This window comes from Hyla sarda, chromosome 1, assembly GCF_029499605.1.
Source record: "Hyla sarda isolate aHylSar1 chromosome 1, aHylSar1.hap1, whole genome shotgun sequence".
Lineage (NCBI taxonomy): Eukaryota > Metazoa > Chordata > Amphibia > Anura > Hylidae > Hyla > Hyla sarda.
In genome coordinates, this window is record NC_079189.1 from 130,149,097 (window position 1) to 130,165,896 (window position 16,800).

The following is a 16,800-nucleotide window of genomic DNA, read 5'->3' on the forward strand; positions in this document are numbered from 1 at the left end:
GACTTGACAGCGGCACCTCAGCGGAATCCATGGCCGGATCTACTGTCACGGATCGGCAGGCTGGAGGTGGATCCTCTGTGTCAGAGAGGGTTTGGCGAGGACCGTGTCGGTGGACCGGTTCTAAGTAGCTACTGGTTTTCACCAGAGCCCGCCGCAAAGCGGGATGGTCTTGCAGCGGCGGTAGCAACCAGGTCGTATCCACCGGCAACGGCTCAACCTCTCTGACTGCTGAGATAGGCATGGTACAAGGGATAAGGCAAGAGCAAGGTCGGACGTAGCAGAAGGTCAGGGCAGGCAGCAAGGATCGCAGTCAGGGGCAACGGCAGGAGGTCTGGAACACGGGCTAGGAACAGACAAGGGAACGCTTTCACTAGGCACAAGGGCAACAAGATCCGGCAAGGGAGTGCAGGGGAAGTGAGGTATAAGTAGGGAGTGCACAGGTGGAAACTAATCAAGGTAATTGGGAAGATTGGGCCAGGCACCATCATTGGTGCACTGGCCCTTTAAATCTAGAGAGCTGGCGCGCGCGCGCCCTAGAGAGCGGAGCCGCGCGCGCCAGAGCATGACAGCCGGGGACCGGGACAGGTAAGTGACTTGGGACGCGATTCGCAAGCGGGCGCGTCCCGCTGTGCGAATCGCATCCCCGACGGCCATGACAGTGCAGCGCTCCCGGTCAGCGGGACCGACCGGGGCGCTGCAGGGAGAGAGACGCCGTGAGCGCTCCGGGGAGGAGCGGGGACCCGGAGCGCTCGGCGTAACAACAGTCTCAAATTAAAGTGCATAAAGTACTCTTTCAACACAGAGAGTTTAATACCCAAATAATCCAGATTTTCATTTTCTGCTAATACCTTCACTCCTGTTAACCAAGTTACTTCTCCTGGAACCAATGGCATTAAAGACGATTTACAGTTAATTTTAAGACCTGATAGGTTCCCAAATTCCTCCACTACCTTAATTACTTCTGGAACCCCTTTATTCGCAACCTCTAAAAACAAGAGTATATCATCAGCATACATAAGGAATTTTTCTTCTGCCCCTAGATCCCAAAACCCCTAATATTACTTGCCTTTTTTAACCTTGCTGCTAATGGCTCCAGAAATAACACAAACAGCAAGTGTGAGAGTGGGCAACCTTGTATCGTACCCCTTTCTATTATCAATTGTGGTGATAGTGACCCATTAACTGCTACCGTTGCCCTTGGGTTCATATATAATAATTTTATCCATTGTGCTATTGCCCATTCCATACCAAATTTTTTAAGAACAGCCCACAAAATCTCCACTCCACCCTGTCAAATGCTTTCATAGCATCAAGTGACAGGGCGGAGCAGGATGGACTAGATCCCAACTGTATATTAACTAGAGATCAAAGCAAATCACTATGAATTGATCTCCCCGGAAGAAACCCAGTTTGTTCAGTTCCAACCATGTCAGGGAGGAGAGTAGATAATCTTCTGGCCAGAAGCTTTGCCAATAGCTTAGCGTTTGAATTTATCAGTGAGATAGGCCGGTAAGACTCAATTTTAGTACTATCCTTACCCTTTTTTAATATGAGGACTATTTTAGTTTCAAGCATGGAGGGAGGTACCTCCCTTCCGGGCCTTCTCCAGAACCATTCCAAAAATTGGTAATAGAACCTCTTTATACATTGAATAGGGCAGTCCCGGGGCTGATGTAGAGGAGCATCCTTCCAACGCTTCTCCTAATTCCTCTACTGTAATCTCCTTGTTCAGAATGTCCAACTGATCTCTATTTATAGCCAGAAAATCACACTCTTTTAAATATTCCTCTATATCAGTATCTCCCAGATGCTTTTCTGTACTATTTAGCTGTTGATAAAAGGAGCAAGCTATCTCATGTATCTCCTCCTGATCTGTTTGTATTTCACCACGATTGTCCTGCAATGCTGAGATATCACTTCTTCCTCTTTGAGCTCTAACTACACTAGCTAGTAGTTTCCCGGGGCGAGCTCCTTCTACAAAGTCTTTCTGTCCAGCGAAAAAAAATCTTGTGTTGGGCTTTTTCTAAATAGTACCCTGTCATTTTCTCCAATTCCCTGAATCTTCAGATCGAGTTCTCTCATATCCTTCCTCTGCATCTTTAACCTTCTCCCTGAGGTCCTGATCCACCTGTTTATATTCCCTCTTTTTTTGGTAAGGCTTTATATAAGATACCCCGGAGCAAGGCTTTGATGGTATCCCACACCACAGGGTAGGGGGCCGAGTTCTTATTAATTTCCCAACATTCCCATATCCCCCTTGCAATATCTTCCTTACCATCTATCAGGCTAAGCCAATAAGAGTTCATACCCACTCTCTCCCCCTTCCTCTACCCCCAAACTCCATTATTACTGGTGAATGGTCCGAGATTGTCCTCGACTCGTATTTAATTTCAGCAGTAAATCGCAACCCTGCATCATTCGATAAGACCAGGTCAATTCTAGAAGGTAACAAGTATTCTTTAAATTAGACAGTTTATACAAACAAAATCAAAATACATTACATGCTTATAAACTGATCAAGAATCCAAACAAGAGGAATGAGGGCACTGTCCGACCGCTTGTTATGTCCAACTGTAGCGCTGGACACTGTTCAGAAACCTCATACAGAGTGAATGGAGTACTGTCTGCATATACAATGCATTTGGAAAGTATTAAGACCCTTTCACTTTTTCACATATTGTATATGCAGATAGATGTTTGTTTTTTTTCCTCATCATTCTGCACTCAATACCCCATAATAAGAATATGAAAATATAATTTTAAAAATAGCAACTTTCTTAAATTAAAAACTAAAAGTTTGCCTGGACATAAGTATTCAGACCCTTGCTATGATACTTGATATTAAGTTCTAGGAGCCTCTCACTTCTCATCTTTGTTTCCCGGCTGACAATGTATATCAGGCCAAAAATCAAGCCATGAGAAAGAATAACTGCCTGTAGAGCTCAGAGAAAGGATTGTGTAGAGACACCGATCTGGAGAAGGTTACAAAGAAATTCAGCAACTTTCAGAAGGTCAACCATTACTGATTCTACCTATTAGGGCTTTTTGGCAGAGTAGCTAGAAAGAAGTTTCTCTTCAGTAAAAAAAAAAAAAATGAATTCCCACCTAGAGTTTAAAAAAAAGGACTCTCAGACAGTAAGAAACTAGATTATCTTGTCTGCTGAAACCAAAATTGAAGTTGTTGGTCTCAATTCTAAGCATAATGTCTGGAGGAAACCAGGCGCTGCCCATTACCCAATACCATTGATACAATGAAGCATGGTGGTGGCAGTGGATGGTGATATTTTTCAGCAGCTGCGACAGGGAGACCATTTGGGGTTCAGGGAAAGATGAATGAAGCTTAGTACAGAGACATTCTGAATGTAAACCTCTAAAAGAAAAGTCCTCTGGACTTCAGACTGGGCAGTAGGTTCGCCTTCCCACAAGACAATGGGGGAGATTTATTAAAATCTGCACAGATGAAAATTGTAGCAGATTGCCTCTTTAGTTTTTAAAATGCCCACTGAAAAATTAAAATTAAGCAATCTGATTGGTTGCTTTGGGCAACTGCACCACTTTTGCTCTGCACAGGTTTTAATAAACACATAGCAAAGACAATATGGGAGTGGCTTTGAGATAACATTGTAAATGTTCTTGAGTGCCCGAGCCAGAGTCCTGTCTTCAATTTAGTTGAACATATCTGGAAAGGCCTGAAAATGGCTTACACTGAAGGTCCCCATCCAACCTGACAGGACATGAGAGGATCTGCAGAGAAGAAAGGCAGATAAGTGAAGTTGAGATTTTCCCTTGTAATCCTGTTTACTAATAATACATATCTAGTGGATTTGGATGTGGAATCCTGAACCGGATGAATACTTAACTTCATTTCAATCCTTAGCTATAACGTTTCAAGCCTAAATGGCCAAATTATAGTCTCAGAATATGAATGAAGTCACTTAGGCTAAAATGTGTTGTCAGGGGGCCTACCATGCAAAAACAAAACATTTAATGGATTAAAATAAAGTTTACAAATTTTAATCTAGTGCTGAATTTCACCTCCAAATCTACTAGAATAATTACCTAGACAACTTGCCCCCAGTTATGCAAATACAGATATTCAAAATGTACCTAGAAAAAACTGAGTGAAACACATTGGAGGGAGGGGAAAACATTTGCATGTCCATTGCACAACCACTTCAATTGGTTGTTTTAGTTGATTTGTACATCTACCTTAGCACTCATTTACACATGGGTACTTGCCATTGGGCTTTTCTGTGCAATATAGCCCTTAATATTACCATTTGTGTATGTGTATATATATATATATATATATATATATATATATATATATATATATATATATATATATATGATAAAGCAGATAGTTGCAGCACTCCAAAAGTGTGACAAAAATCATGTGGCTTTTATTCCATACAAAAACAAGAGCAACGTTTCGGCTGCCTTTGCAGCCTTTTTCAAGCATGTTGCTCTTGTTTTTGTATGGAATAAAAGCCACCTGATTTTTCCACACTTTTGGAATGCTGCGACTATCTGCTTTATCCTGTATTTTGGGTCCGTGACCTGGACCAACTAGTCGCCTGCACCCGGCTACTGCTGCAAAGATCTTTTTGCCCTGGTTGTGCTGCTCTTCCGTTATTTTTCGCTACACACATATATATATATATATATATATATATATATATACACTAGCTGAATACCCGGTGTGGCCTGGTTTTTTCTTTCTAATCCTTGTTGGGGAGAAAAATAAACAAAGGAGGAAGCTTTTGACTTCACATCCAGTCCTCATATATTGTTGTCATATCCCAACCCCATATCACGTCCTCATATCCCGACCTCCTATCCCGACCTCCTATCCCCTCCTCATATCCTGACCTCCTATCCCCTCCTCATATCTCAACCTCCTATCCTGTCCTCATATCTCGTCCTCATATCTCGTCCTCCTATCTCCACCTCCTATCTCGTCCTTCTATCCCGTCCTCATATCTCGACCTCCTATCTCGACATCCTATCCCATCTTCATATCCCATCCTCCTATTCCATCCTCCTATCTCCACCTCCTATCTCGACCTCCTATCCCATCCTCATATCTCGTCCTTCTATCTTAACCTCCTATCCTATCCTCCTATCTTGACCTCCTATCTCAACCTCCTATTCCGTCCTATCCATTCCATCTATCTCAACCTCCTGTCTCGACCTCCTGTCTTGACCTCTTATCCCGACCTCCTATCCCAACCTCCTATCCTGAACTCCTATTCCGTCCCCCTATCCCATCCTCCTGTCTTGACCTCTTATCCCGACCTCCTATCCCAACCTCCTATCCTGACCTCCTATTCCGTCCCCCTATCCCATCCTCCTATCTTGACCTCCTATCCTGACCTCCTATCCCGACCTCCTATCCCTATACAGACCTCCTATCCCTGTCCTCCTATCCCAGTCCTCCTATCCTGGTCCTCCAATCCCGGTCCTTCTGTCCCGGTCCTCCTATCCCGTCCACATATCCCGACCTCCTATCCCGACCCGTAATAACCAGGTATTGAAATATCTCCAGCCGTACGGAAGTTATGTGGGAACAAATATTTCCCATTGATTTGCATCGGACTTTAAACAAAAACCCCGACCCTCACAAATGGGAGTAGTTAAGGGTTAAATTAACTATCCTATATTTTAAGTGGACATATAAGTAACATGTGACCAAGTATTATAGAAATATCTCCAGCCGTTTGGAAGTTATGCAGTAACATATATTTCCCATTGACTTGTATGGGACTTTAAACATAAACCCCGCCCCTGGCAAATGGGGGTGAGTAAGGGTTAAATCACATATCCTATGTTTGTTATTGACATATAAGTAACATGTGTGCCAAGTTTCATGTTAATATCTTTAGTCGTTTGGACGTGATGCTGGAACACATACACACGTTGAGTTTTATATATATGTGTATTCATTTATCTTACATCTAGGGGCAACAGCAAGACATAGAGTAGATTTGCAATGCATGTAGACACTATATATGTCACAGTACTTACTATCATCTCTTCAGTTGTGTCCATGTGATCATCTTTGTTATTTTTACATACTTAATTTTCCCAACCCACATAGTGTGCAATAGGATGCTTCTTTGTTATTTTCAAAACACAGTTGTATATTTATGAAATGTGGCATTTTCCAACCTTGTGTTTTTAATATGTGGTGTTGGGTGATGGTAATGTGCAAATTAACCTTTTCGTGATGCCAGGGCACGGTTAACCTAAACACCTTCCAAAGTTGAGATGGCTTCTCCTGGGCCAGGCATGGGGCAATGAATACTCCGACACAAGGTTACGGGTAAACTGACTTCACTGATGCAGGATAAATGGTAAAATCCATTACAGCTTAGATTGGTACAAAGGGAGGTGCAGGGTAAACCTTGTGAAGACTTACAGAAAACATTTGACCTCTGCCATTGCCAACAAAGGGTATATAACAATATAACAAAGTATTGAGATTAACTTTTGTTATTGACCAAATACTTATTTTCCATCATGATTTGCAAATAAATTCTTTAAAAATCTGACAATGATTTTATGGATTTTTTTTTCTCATTATGTCTCTCATAGTTAAGGTATACCTATGATGAAAATTACAGGCCTCTCATCTTTTTAAGTGGGAGAACTTGCACAATTGGTGGCTGACTAAATACTTTTTTGCCCCACTGTATACAGCACAATTCAAGTTACCAGCAAGGCAATAAGCTTCACAAGGTTTTCAAACACTGCTGCTGGTTTTTTGGCCCATTCCTCCATTCAGATCTATGGGGTTGAGATCTGGAGACTGGCTAGGCCCCTCCAGGACCTTGAAATGCTTCTTACTAAACTACTCTTTCGTTGCCTGGGTGGTGTGTTTGGGATTATTGTCATGCTGAAAGACCCAGCCACATTTCATCTTCAATACACTTGCTGATGGAAGGAGGTTTTCACTTAAAATCTCACAGTACATGGCCCAATTGATTCTTTCCTTTACACAGATCGGCCGTCCTTGTCCCTTAGCAGAAAAACAGCCCCAAAGCATGATGTTTCCACCCCCATGCTTCACAGTAGGTATGGTAATCTATGCATGCAACTCAGCATTCTTTCTCTTCCAAACACGACTAGTTGAGTTTTTACTAAAAAGTTCTACTTTGGTTTCTGACCGTATGACATTTTCCCAATACTCTCCTGGATCATCCAAATGCTCTCTAACAAACTTCAGATGGGCCCGGACACGTACTGGATTAAGCAGGGGGACGCGTCTGGCACTGCATGATTTGAGTCCCTGGCCGCGTAGTGTGTTACTGATGGTAGCCTTTGTTACTTTGGTCCCAGCTGTCTGCAGGTCCTTCACTAGGTCCCCCCCCACGTGTGGTCCAGGGATTTTTGCTCACCGTTCTTGTGATCATTTTGACACCACAGGGTGAGATCTTGCGTGGAGCCCCAGATCGAGGGAGATTATCAGTGGTCTTGTATGTCTTCCATTTTCTAATAATTGATCCCACATTTGATTTCATCACACCAAGCTTCTTGCCTATTGCAGATTCAGTCTTCCCAGCCTAGTGCAGGTCTACAATTTTGTTTCTGGTGACCTTTGAGAGCTCTTTGGTCTTGGGCATAGTGGAGTTTGGAGTGTGACTGTTTGAGGTTATGGACAGGTGTCTTTTATACTGATAAGTTCAAACAGGTGCCATTAATACTGGTACTGAGTGGAGGACAGAGGGGACTATTAAAGAAAAAAGTTACAGGTCTGTGTAGGTGACCAAATACTTATTCTGCACCATCATTTGCAAATAAATTCTTTAAAAATCAGACAATGTGATTTCATGGATTTTTTTCTCATAATGTCTCTCATAGTTGAGGTATACCTATGATGAAAATTACAGGCCTCTCTCATCTTTCTAAGTGGGAGAACTTGCACAATTCGTGGATGACTAAATACTATTTTGCCCCACTGTATGACTGACTTGCTGTATGACAACCCACGCTTACTTTAGTGGCCTGTATGACTGACTTGGATGACTGACTTGAATCCCTGTATTGCTTACCACTAGGCTTTGACATTCACCTGGCGCAGGGGATTTGCTTTAGAAGATGAGTGGTTGCAGGATTAAACTTGAGGCCTCCTCAGACTTCCTCCAGGCTGTGCTTCAGGAGTTCAGCTCACAGCAGGTCTGCTACATGTTCACAGCAGAAAGTGGAACTAAGAACTAACTAGCTAACGCCTCCCACCCTATATATGGGGCATATTTTGAGGATCCCCATTGGGCTGACAAGTCACCTGGTTTACCTCATGCACACTCCTCTAACAACAGGTTTTAACAGACTTAAAGCAACAGGTACATAGAAAATGCCAATACATAACCCAGTAGTGTGGGCCTAAGACAGACACTGAAGGCAACATCTGCCACGCAGGATGGGATATATTCTGGGTCACCACAAATATGCCCTATATCTACGTTTTTATGGGGAAGGGTACTTTTTGGATATTTGTATGAATTTTTGTTATTAATAAGATACAGAGTTCTGACGTGTCGCAGCTACAAGGAAGAGAGAAGAGCTAATATGGAGAGATCTGTGCAGTATGGCTAATAACATTATATTAGTAAGTGGCTTTATTATACTTTTTGACACCATACATAGGTTAATGTGTTGGACAACCCCTTTAAAAGGGTTTCCTTTATCCACTACAGGAAGTGATCGAATATGTCTAGGATATGCCTTCTTTCCTTATTGGTGAGAGCCCAACTGTTTTGGTTTTCACAAACGCACAGACTAAGGGGATCACAATGATCAGAATGAAGAGACGCCAATGTTTAGACAGAACAAATGACTGTCAGTGTCACTGTAAAGGATGTTTGTCCCTTTATTTGGGGCATTGGTACGGTTCATTAGCATCTACCTGGCGGGGCTGCTGACACAGCTGCCCTCGGATTGCTTAATGTGTCCTGTCCCTGTCAAACCACACATATGAACTTCAGTACTGTAGAGACACAGTAAGAATCAGTTACTCACTGTGGCACTGTGTTGCTCCATGTCCCTGGTTCTGTGCAAGGCTTTTCTCCTCCACCTCCCTCAGTGACTTGCAGAAAGCTGCAAACTGATTGGATAGTGCTGTAGGTCACTGATCCAATAATATGTTAGGCTGTCCTCCCTCTTCCCCACATCACAGTGGCATCATAGGATCCTAGAGGTCACAGCGTTACTGCAGAGTAGTATCGCTGCAGTGTTGGAGTACAGTCTCATCAAGCTGTAAAGTGTCCCACCCAGACCAAGACTCTGTCCAAAATAGGTACAGTACAGTTGACCACATCACACATCATAAAACAGTACTGCCATACTATTTTCATGTTCTCCTATGTTGGAGGACTATAAGTCCTCACATGCTGACTGCTGCAGACCTTCAAGACCTGCAGAAAATTGTACTTCTCTTTAAGTAGTAGTCCCTCTTAAAGTGCAAGCCCAGCATTGCTCTTCCATCTGTTCAGCAAAGTTTAGTGTGGAGTGGTGTTGGACAAGCTGGGTGATAAAGGTGCTAAGGATCACTCAGCAAGATCCATGCACAAGCCCTTTTGTAATTAAGAGGGCCCTGTGAATTGAATTCGGCAACTGGGCCGCCCCTCATGGCAGTGTTTCTCCATGACAAAATCTACAGAACCAGCGGAATATCTCATCCGTCTAGAAAGTATTTACTCATTTCCAGTTGCGTCTTCTGACAATTAAAAGTACATAGATGTTTTATTTGTACTATTTATGTGCTTATTTTTCTTCAGTCTTCATGTTTTCTTATTTTGGCTTGACATTTCGGGGGCTTGAAAACAAATCACCAATTTTCCATAGAGTTATGGACTCAAGATACAATGGTTTCATATTAATATTGTGTGTTGAGGGGCTAGTGTATAAATATAAGTATTCTGCAGACTTTTAATTGGAACTGTGTGCTGTGCAGTGAAGAGAGGAAAAATAACTTTGTTATGTTTTTGTAGACCCTTTTCGCTACATCTCCAAGTAGTGGGTGCAGCTTGAAACATGATTATGTTGTTCTCATATTAAAACAAAATTAATTGTGTCTGGAAATTAGATGGATGATTGTTTGGATATATTGTGTTACCAAGTACATAAAGGAGAAGCACTATTTTTGGCCAGCCTAATAAAACGAAGATCTTTATTTGGGTGCACAATAACAGAAACCAGTTCACTAAGTTCCCCCCCCCCTCCCAAACTTTGATAAATTACAATGGGTACTGTCACTAGATTAGTCTGTTGTTCAGGGTGAATACAGCTGATAGATGAGTTGGGAAGAAGTAAAGAATTATGGTATGTTAAATCTCCCCAATCCATCTATCAGCCACCTTCAGACCCTACACCCAGACCCCCACTATTTTGTGTATAATTTAAAATGTATATCCACCACCATGTGATTTCTCCATGAATCACATGATGGCGGATATACATTGCATATTTGTTTTACTACATTTTTAGCATCCAGCCATTTAAATTTGCTATAATAAAAGTTGAGTCTTTGTCTACTTTTTGTTATATAACAAGCAGTCAGACGTATAGATAAATATATAGAATATCTAACTTTTGTCAATAACTTTGTCAATAACTAACTACTGTTATGTATCTATATATATAAAACTCAATGTGTGTGTGTATGTATGTATGTGTGTATGTGTGTATGTTCCAGCATCACGTCCAAACGGCTTAAGATATTAACATGAAACTTGGCACACATGTTACTTATATGTCTACAACAAACATAGGATGGGGTGGGGTTTATGTTTAAAGTCCCATACAAGTCAATGGGAAATATATGTTACTGCATATTTCGATAATACTTGGTCACATGTTACTTATATATCCACTTAAAATATAGGATAGTTAATTTAACCCTTAACTACCCCCCCATTTGTGAGGGTCGGGGTTTTTGTTTAAAGTCCCATGCAAATCAATGGGAAATGTATGTTCCCACATAACTTCCGTACGGCTGGAGATATTTCAATAACTGATACACATATTATGGGTCGGGATAGGAGGTCGACATAGGAGATCGGGATAGGAGGTCGGGATAGGAGGACGGGATAGGAGGACGGGATAGGAGGACGCGATAGGAGGATGCGATAGGAGGACCGGGATAGGAGGACCGGGATAGGAGGACCGGGATAGGAGGACCGGGATAGGAGGACCGGGATAGGAGGTCGGGATAGGAGGTCGAGATAGGCGGTCGGGATAGGAGGTCGGGATAGGAGGACGGGTTAGGAGACGGGATAGGAGGACGGGATAGGAGGTCGGGTTAGGAGGACGGGATAGGAGGTCAGGATAGGAGGTCGAGATAGGAGGACGGGATAGGAGGTTGAGATATGAGGACGGGATAGGAGGTCGGGATAGGAGGTCATGATAGGAGGATGGGATAGGAGGACGGGATAGGAGGACGGGATAGGAGGTTGGGATAGGAGGATGGGATAGATGGACTGGATAGGAGGACAGGATAGGAGAATGGGAAAGGAGGACGGGAAAGGAGGTCGAGATTTGAGGACGGGAAAGGAGGACGGGAAAGGAGGACGGGATAGGAGAACAGCATAGGAGAACGGGATAGGAGGACGGGAAAGGAGGACGGGAAAGGAGGATGGGAAAGGAGGATGGGATAGGAAGACGGGATAGGAGGACGGGATAGGAGGTCGGGATACGAGGACTGGATAGGAGGTCGGGATATGACAACAATTTATGAGGACGGGATATGAAGTCAAAAGGTTCCTCCTTTGTTTATTTTCCTCCCCAACAAGGATTAGGAAGGAAAAACCGGGCAACGGCGGGTACTCAGCTAGTACAGAAAATATATATTAAAATAATCTCGGTGTGTTAAGGAATCTTTCTTCCTCCCATGTCAAGAACACTTTCTGGAGCCATAGCAACAAAGAAACAATAAGAAAGGAAGGTTCAGGACACAGACTATGCTGTGTGCCACATCAGAAGACTGACAAGCTGGCCACTGATTTATAGCAATTGATTGCCACTGGCCACTGATTTTAAAGTACAGTTTTCACATATAAGAAAAGAAGGAGGGAAAGAGCAGGAAAGAAGAAAGGGAGGGATGAGTAGATGGATGAAAGGAATAAAGGAAGGATAAAAAATTACAAAGATCCTGACATATTTTTGCAAGATCAAAGAGTAAAAAAGCAAATAGTTTCATACTAATACATTTTAGATTACATTTGGTCCTATATCTCATAAAAGGACTGTAAACATCTTTAGTCATGTCAGCTGAGAGTCTGAACTTAACATTCAACATTATTATATAGTAAGGTATAACTTAGTTTTTTGCCTCCACCTCATCTTTTTTACACACTGCAGAGTGCTGATGCTGCTGTAATCACAGGACTTCAATAGGGTGCAGGTTAAAGGGGTACTCCACACTAGACATCTTTTCCACTATCCAAAGGATAGGGTATAAGATGTCTGATCGTGGAGGGTCCGGCCTCTGGGACCCCCACGATCTCAGGGCTGGGGATAAGATGTCTAGGGGCAGAGTATCCCTTTAACATTTCATACAGATATTTGTAATTTATTGCTTAGGTAAGATATTCACATTATTTTAGTTATATATCAATGGGCTGCAGTAAGACTCCTTCAATGGTATTTGTCTGTACTGATCTTGGGGGCATCATGGTGGCTCAGTGATTAGCACAATTACCTTGCAGCGCTGGGTTTCAAATCCCACTAGGAACCTCCAAAGGTTTTGCATGTTTTCTCCATGTTTGCCTCCTGGGTTTCCTCCGGTTTCCTCCCAGACATTAAAACATACTGATAGGTTTACATTGTGAGCCCCAATGGTGACAGAAGCCAATTTGAGTGTACAGTGCTGCAGAATCTGTGTGCTATATAAAAATATTATTATTAATAATAAATGATATGCATATCCTAAGAGGCTGAATTTAAAAGATATGGATATCCTGAGAGGTTTTATGGTGGATCACTGGAAATACAATTATATAATGCTGTATCTATCATTTGAAAAGTTAAAAATTTTGCTAATATTTTTTCTTGTATCCTTTACTTTCATAGGTGTCCTGGAATGGCCATTTTGGACAAAATTAGTGGTTGTGGCAATTGGATTTACAGGTGGCTTAGTTTTTATGTATGTTCAGTGTAAAGTCTATATACAGTTGTGGAGAAGACTGAAGGCTTACAACCGAGTCATATTTGTTCAGAATTGCCCTGATACTACAAAGAAGCTTGAAACTAAGAACCATCCAAATAATCAGAACACTGAACTCAAGGATTCTGTATCTGTCCCAGTTTCACAGACAACTACTAATCTCCAATCATGTTCCAATGCAAATGTACCTGGAGTCATGTCTGTTTGATGAGCGTGGTACATTTTTTGAACATCAGATTAAGTCTCCAAAAGAAATGCTTAAAGTGTTTCTGATTCTCTGCAAACATGCAGCAGGGAGCTAGTAATCCTTTTCCTCAAGGAGTACAGCTGTGACTCACGAACTGAAAATTAAGGTACCGCAATGCTAGAAATGTCATTGATCGCACAGTAATATCATGAAAGAGCACAAGAAGAAAAGTTAGAACAAAGTCTACAATTTTGTAAGTCAGCAAACTAAAACAACTGACTTTATTAGTTTCAATTTTTGAGGGAAAATCTTTTTACCCAGTTGTTTGTATTGTATTTGTTTTTGTGTGAGTGAACTGAATGTTTTCTATAAAAAAAAAAAAACACATTCTACAGGACACACATAAATGGCGGATAAATTAGCCTCTGTAATTCTGTATGTTGTCTCATGAAAGTTCTCAAAAATAATTAATGTCCAGAACCAATTTACAAAATGCAGTTTAGGTTTGTACAACGTCATGATACATTACTTATAAATATTTGGAAGTTGTGGGGGATTCGGGGATTAAAACACTTAAGAAAAATGAAATGAACCATGATATCTGTGGATACAGATTAAAATGTATTGTTTTACCTGTGGAATCTTAAAAGGTTGTTACAGTCATCAAATGGCCCAAATTTCCAAGAAAGTTTCCAGTCTTTTTGAAGATTTGACACCAGCTGTTAAGACTTCTAATAATCTAGAAGCTGAAGAAGTGGTCCTATCTGAAAAACCCTTTCCCAGATTGAAGTTGATTTCTGGTCATCAGTTGCTTGCACCTATTTACATGACATATAATGCAATGTCCCTCCAAGTCCACCATAGCAGGAGATACCTTTTGAGGTGGCTTTCTTCTGTCGCTTATGGTGGGGGTCCCTAGCAGTTGAATTGCCCATAAGGTTTCTGGTTCAATGTTTTTATTGAATTTTTTATAACAAAATTAACAAATTAACAAATAGCCGATACATTGGCCTGAGATACATAGTTTACAGCATATACATGGGTAATTAAAGCGAGGAGAGGATAATATAAGGTACCGATGAACACTATACATTAGAGAAATCCAGAAAGAATTTGCTCTCCTTATTATAGGTGGCACTTAAGGTACATACTGCAATAACAATAAGTAATCCTAGTCAAAACATAGTAAACTTCAGAACCTAACAAGGATAGTGGGTGGGGAAAGGGGTGATGCGGGCCGAGAAGTTAGTACTGTAATTAAACATAATGCAATTACCAACCTCCAATTCTACTACTCACATATTTCCACAAGTTCCTAGGAATGTATCCCTGGAAAGGCCAGGAGTGCCATAGATTTATGCTGGCACCCAGACTACTATTGTAATACGCCATCGTGCGTTCACTAAGGTAAGATTGATGTAGCCCATAAGGTTTCCTATCTGTTAAATAAATCATGCCTTTTTTTTTAATATAGCAAAACTACAACCTGATGACATTAGAGACTATGTTCACATTTGAGACCATTTCCTTGTTCCAAAGCATATCAAGTAAAAAAAAAAAAATAATGTTTTAAAGAAGTTATACTGACACAAAGAATAGAGTTAATACCACCAAAATGAATTGATCATCTGATGTGTAATAGTCAGAGCTTCAGTAACCAGTTATTTAGACTATGACTATTACAAATCTAAGTGTTGTCCTGTGATCACATATAGTGTCATAGATCTTAGATGCACATGTGTACTGTGAGATTAATATCAGTGTTATTTACAGTGTTACAACATTAATAGCAATCATACATACATCACTTTAACACAATCAATATTAACTTTACGTTGAAGGCCACACAGTCTTAGAATGAGAGGATACCGCACAATAGAACTGAACAGTATTAACTACGTGTTGAGGTGTAAATTGCTCCTTTTCGGTGATTCATATGACTTCACCTTTGTGTAATCATTAAATAACGCTGCTCCTGCTGAGTGTGGTCTTTGGAGTCTTTTCTCTAACTTATGTCAGTTGCATTTTTTTTAAAGAGGAAATAAAATTACAGATTTTTACATCATAAAATGTTGGTGGTGTTATCTCTATTCTGTGTGAAAGTAGAATAAAGGAAGAAATCTAGTCCTGACAAATAGTCAATATATGAGGACGGGATAGGAGGTCGGGATATGATGATGGGATAGGAGGATGGGATAGGAGGTCGGGATATGAGGACGGGATATGAGGACGAGATATGAGGATGGGATAGGAGGATGGGATAGGAGGACGGGATGTGAGGTTGGGATATGAGGTTGAGATATGAGGACGGGATATGAAGACAAGATATGAGGATGAGACATAAGGACATGCCTCATGCCTCTATTACCAATATTTATTATAAAAAAATACCTCTTTTTATTAGCTCTCAGTGTTAGAAATCCTCTCAGGGGAGGGGGACGTGTCCCTCCTTGTGATGGGAGGTGATTAGTGTTTTTGCTCATGTAGCCCTGTCCATAAGTCATCTATTGTTCATGACCATAGCACTGGTTAGTGTCCCAGTAGGTATGAGGACCCCTTGTGGTGGGATTTTTAGGAGCCTTTTCTTTTATTAAATATTCAAAACATTTTAAACAACAATAGTTTAATAGTGCAAAAGGTCTTTAATTTTCATCAGTAACAACATTAAATTTTTTTGGGGGGTGGGGATCTGGCAATGTCCATTGTTTTCTACCCCGAAAGCTTAGAATGAAATTGGTATTTTAAATAAACAAATAAATATCTTACTAAATCTTACAAAATGTTTAATTAATGCAAACATAAGCATAAATAATAAAATTAAAATAATAACTTAAGCCTAAAGCCTTTTGATAAAAAAAAAAAAAAAAAAACAACATTAACCACAGCTACTGTTAGGTGACAATCCCGGGATATTATTAAAAAATATAAACATCTGTGTATTTCTAGATGGCTAAATGTTATTGTAACATTATTTCCACCCAGTAAAGCAGAGATGCTGAATGTTTTTCATACAATATTTTCATGGTTTATTGCGTTGCGAATAAAACCAAAGCTGTCTTAGCACTGAATCCATTTGTCTTGTATTTTTCTATTACATAAAGAGTGTGCATCTGTGCCATAACATTTCCAGCCTTTCAATTGATTGGGAATAAAAAGTGTTCACCCATCTGTGAACTTTGCCATTTTAGATGAACCACAAGGAATGTAATGTGGTTTATTGGACCCATGAGTCTTTCTCTGTTGAAGTGACAACAAATCTCTGCAAGGTGATCTAATGTACATATTTAACAATTACTGAACACAGCATCATTAAATACACACGTTTATTCTCTCAAAGACGATATTTAGCTGAATTTATTTGGCTGCAGATACAGCCCTGAGCCTGTGGGACTAAGTCTCCATCAGCTTTTCATATATAGACGCTGACATTCTTTCACAATTCTTTCTT

The 16,800-nt window shown here is 40.9% G+C and overlaps 1 protein-coding gene across 2 annotated transcripts in view; it reads left to right on the forward strand.

Annotated features, from left to right (window-relative positions):
- Window positions 1-16,415, forward strand: part of MARCHF1 (membrane associated ring-CH-type finger 1) — a 383,459-nt gene extending 367,044 nt beyond the window's left edge. The window contains exons 6-7 of one of the 2 annotated variants that reach the window (XR_008889453.1): window positions 13,072-15,515; window positions 15,555-16,415. Coding sequence is in view for 1 of the 2 variants with exons in the window: in XM_056561343.1 (XP_056417318.1) it covers window positions 13,072-13,373 (302 nt within the window). In the remaining variant the exon portion in view is untranslated. Of the gene's footprint in view, window positions 1-13,071 lie in introns of both variants that reach the window. The other variant, XM_056561343.1, reaches the window with a different exon arrangement.
- Window positions 16,416-16,800: the final 385 nt, after the last annotated feature.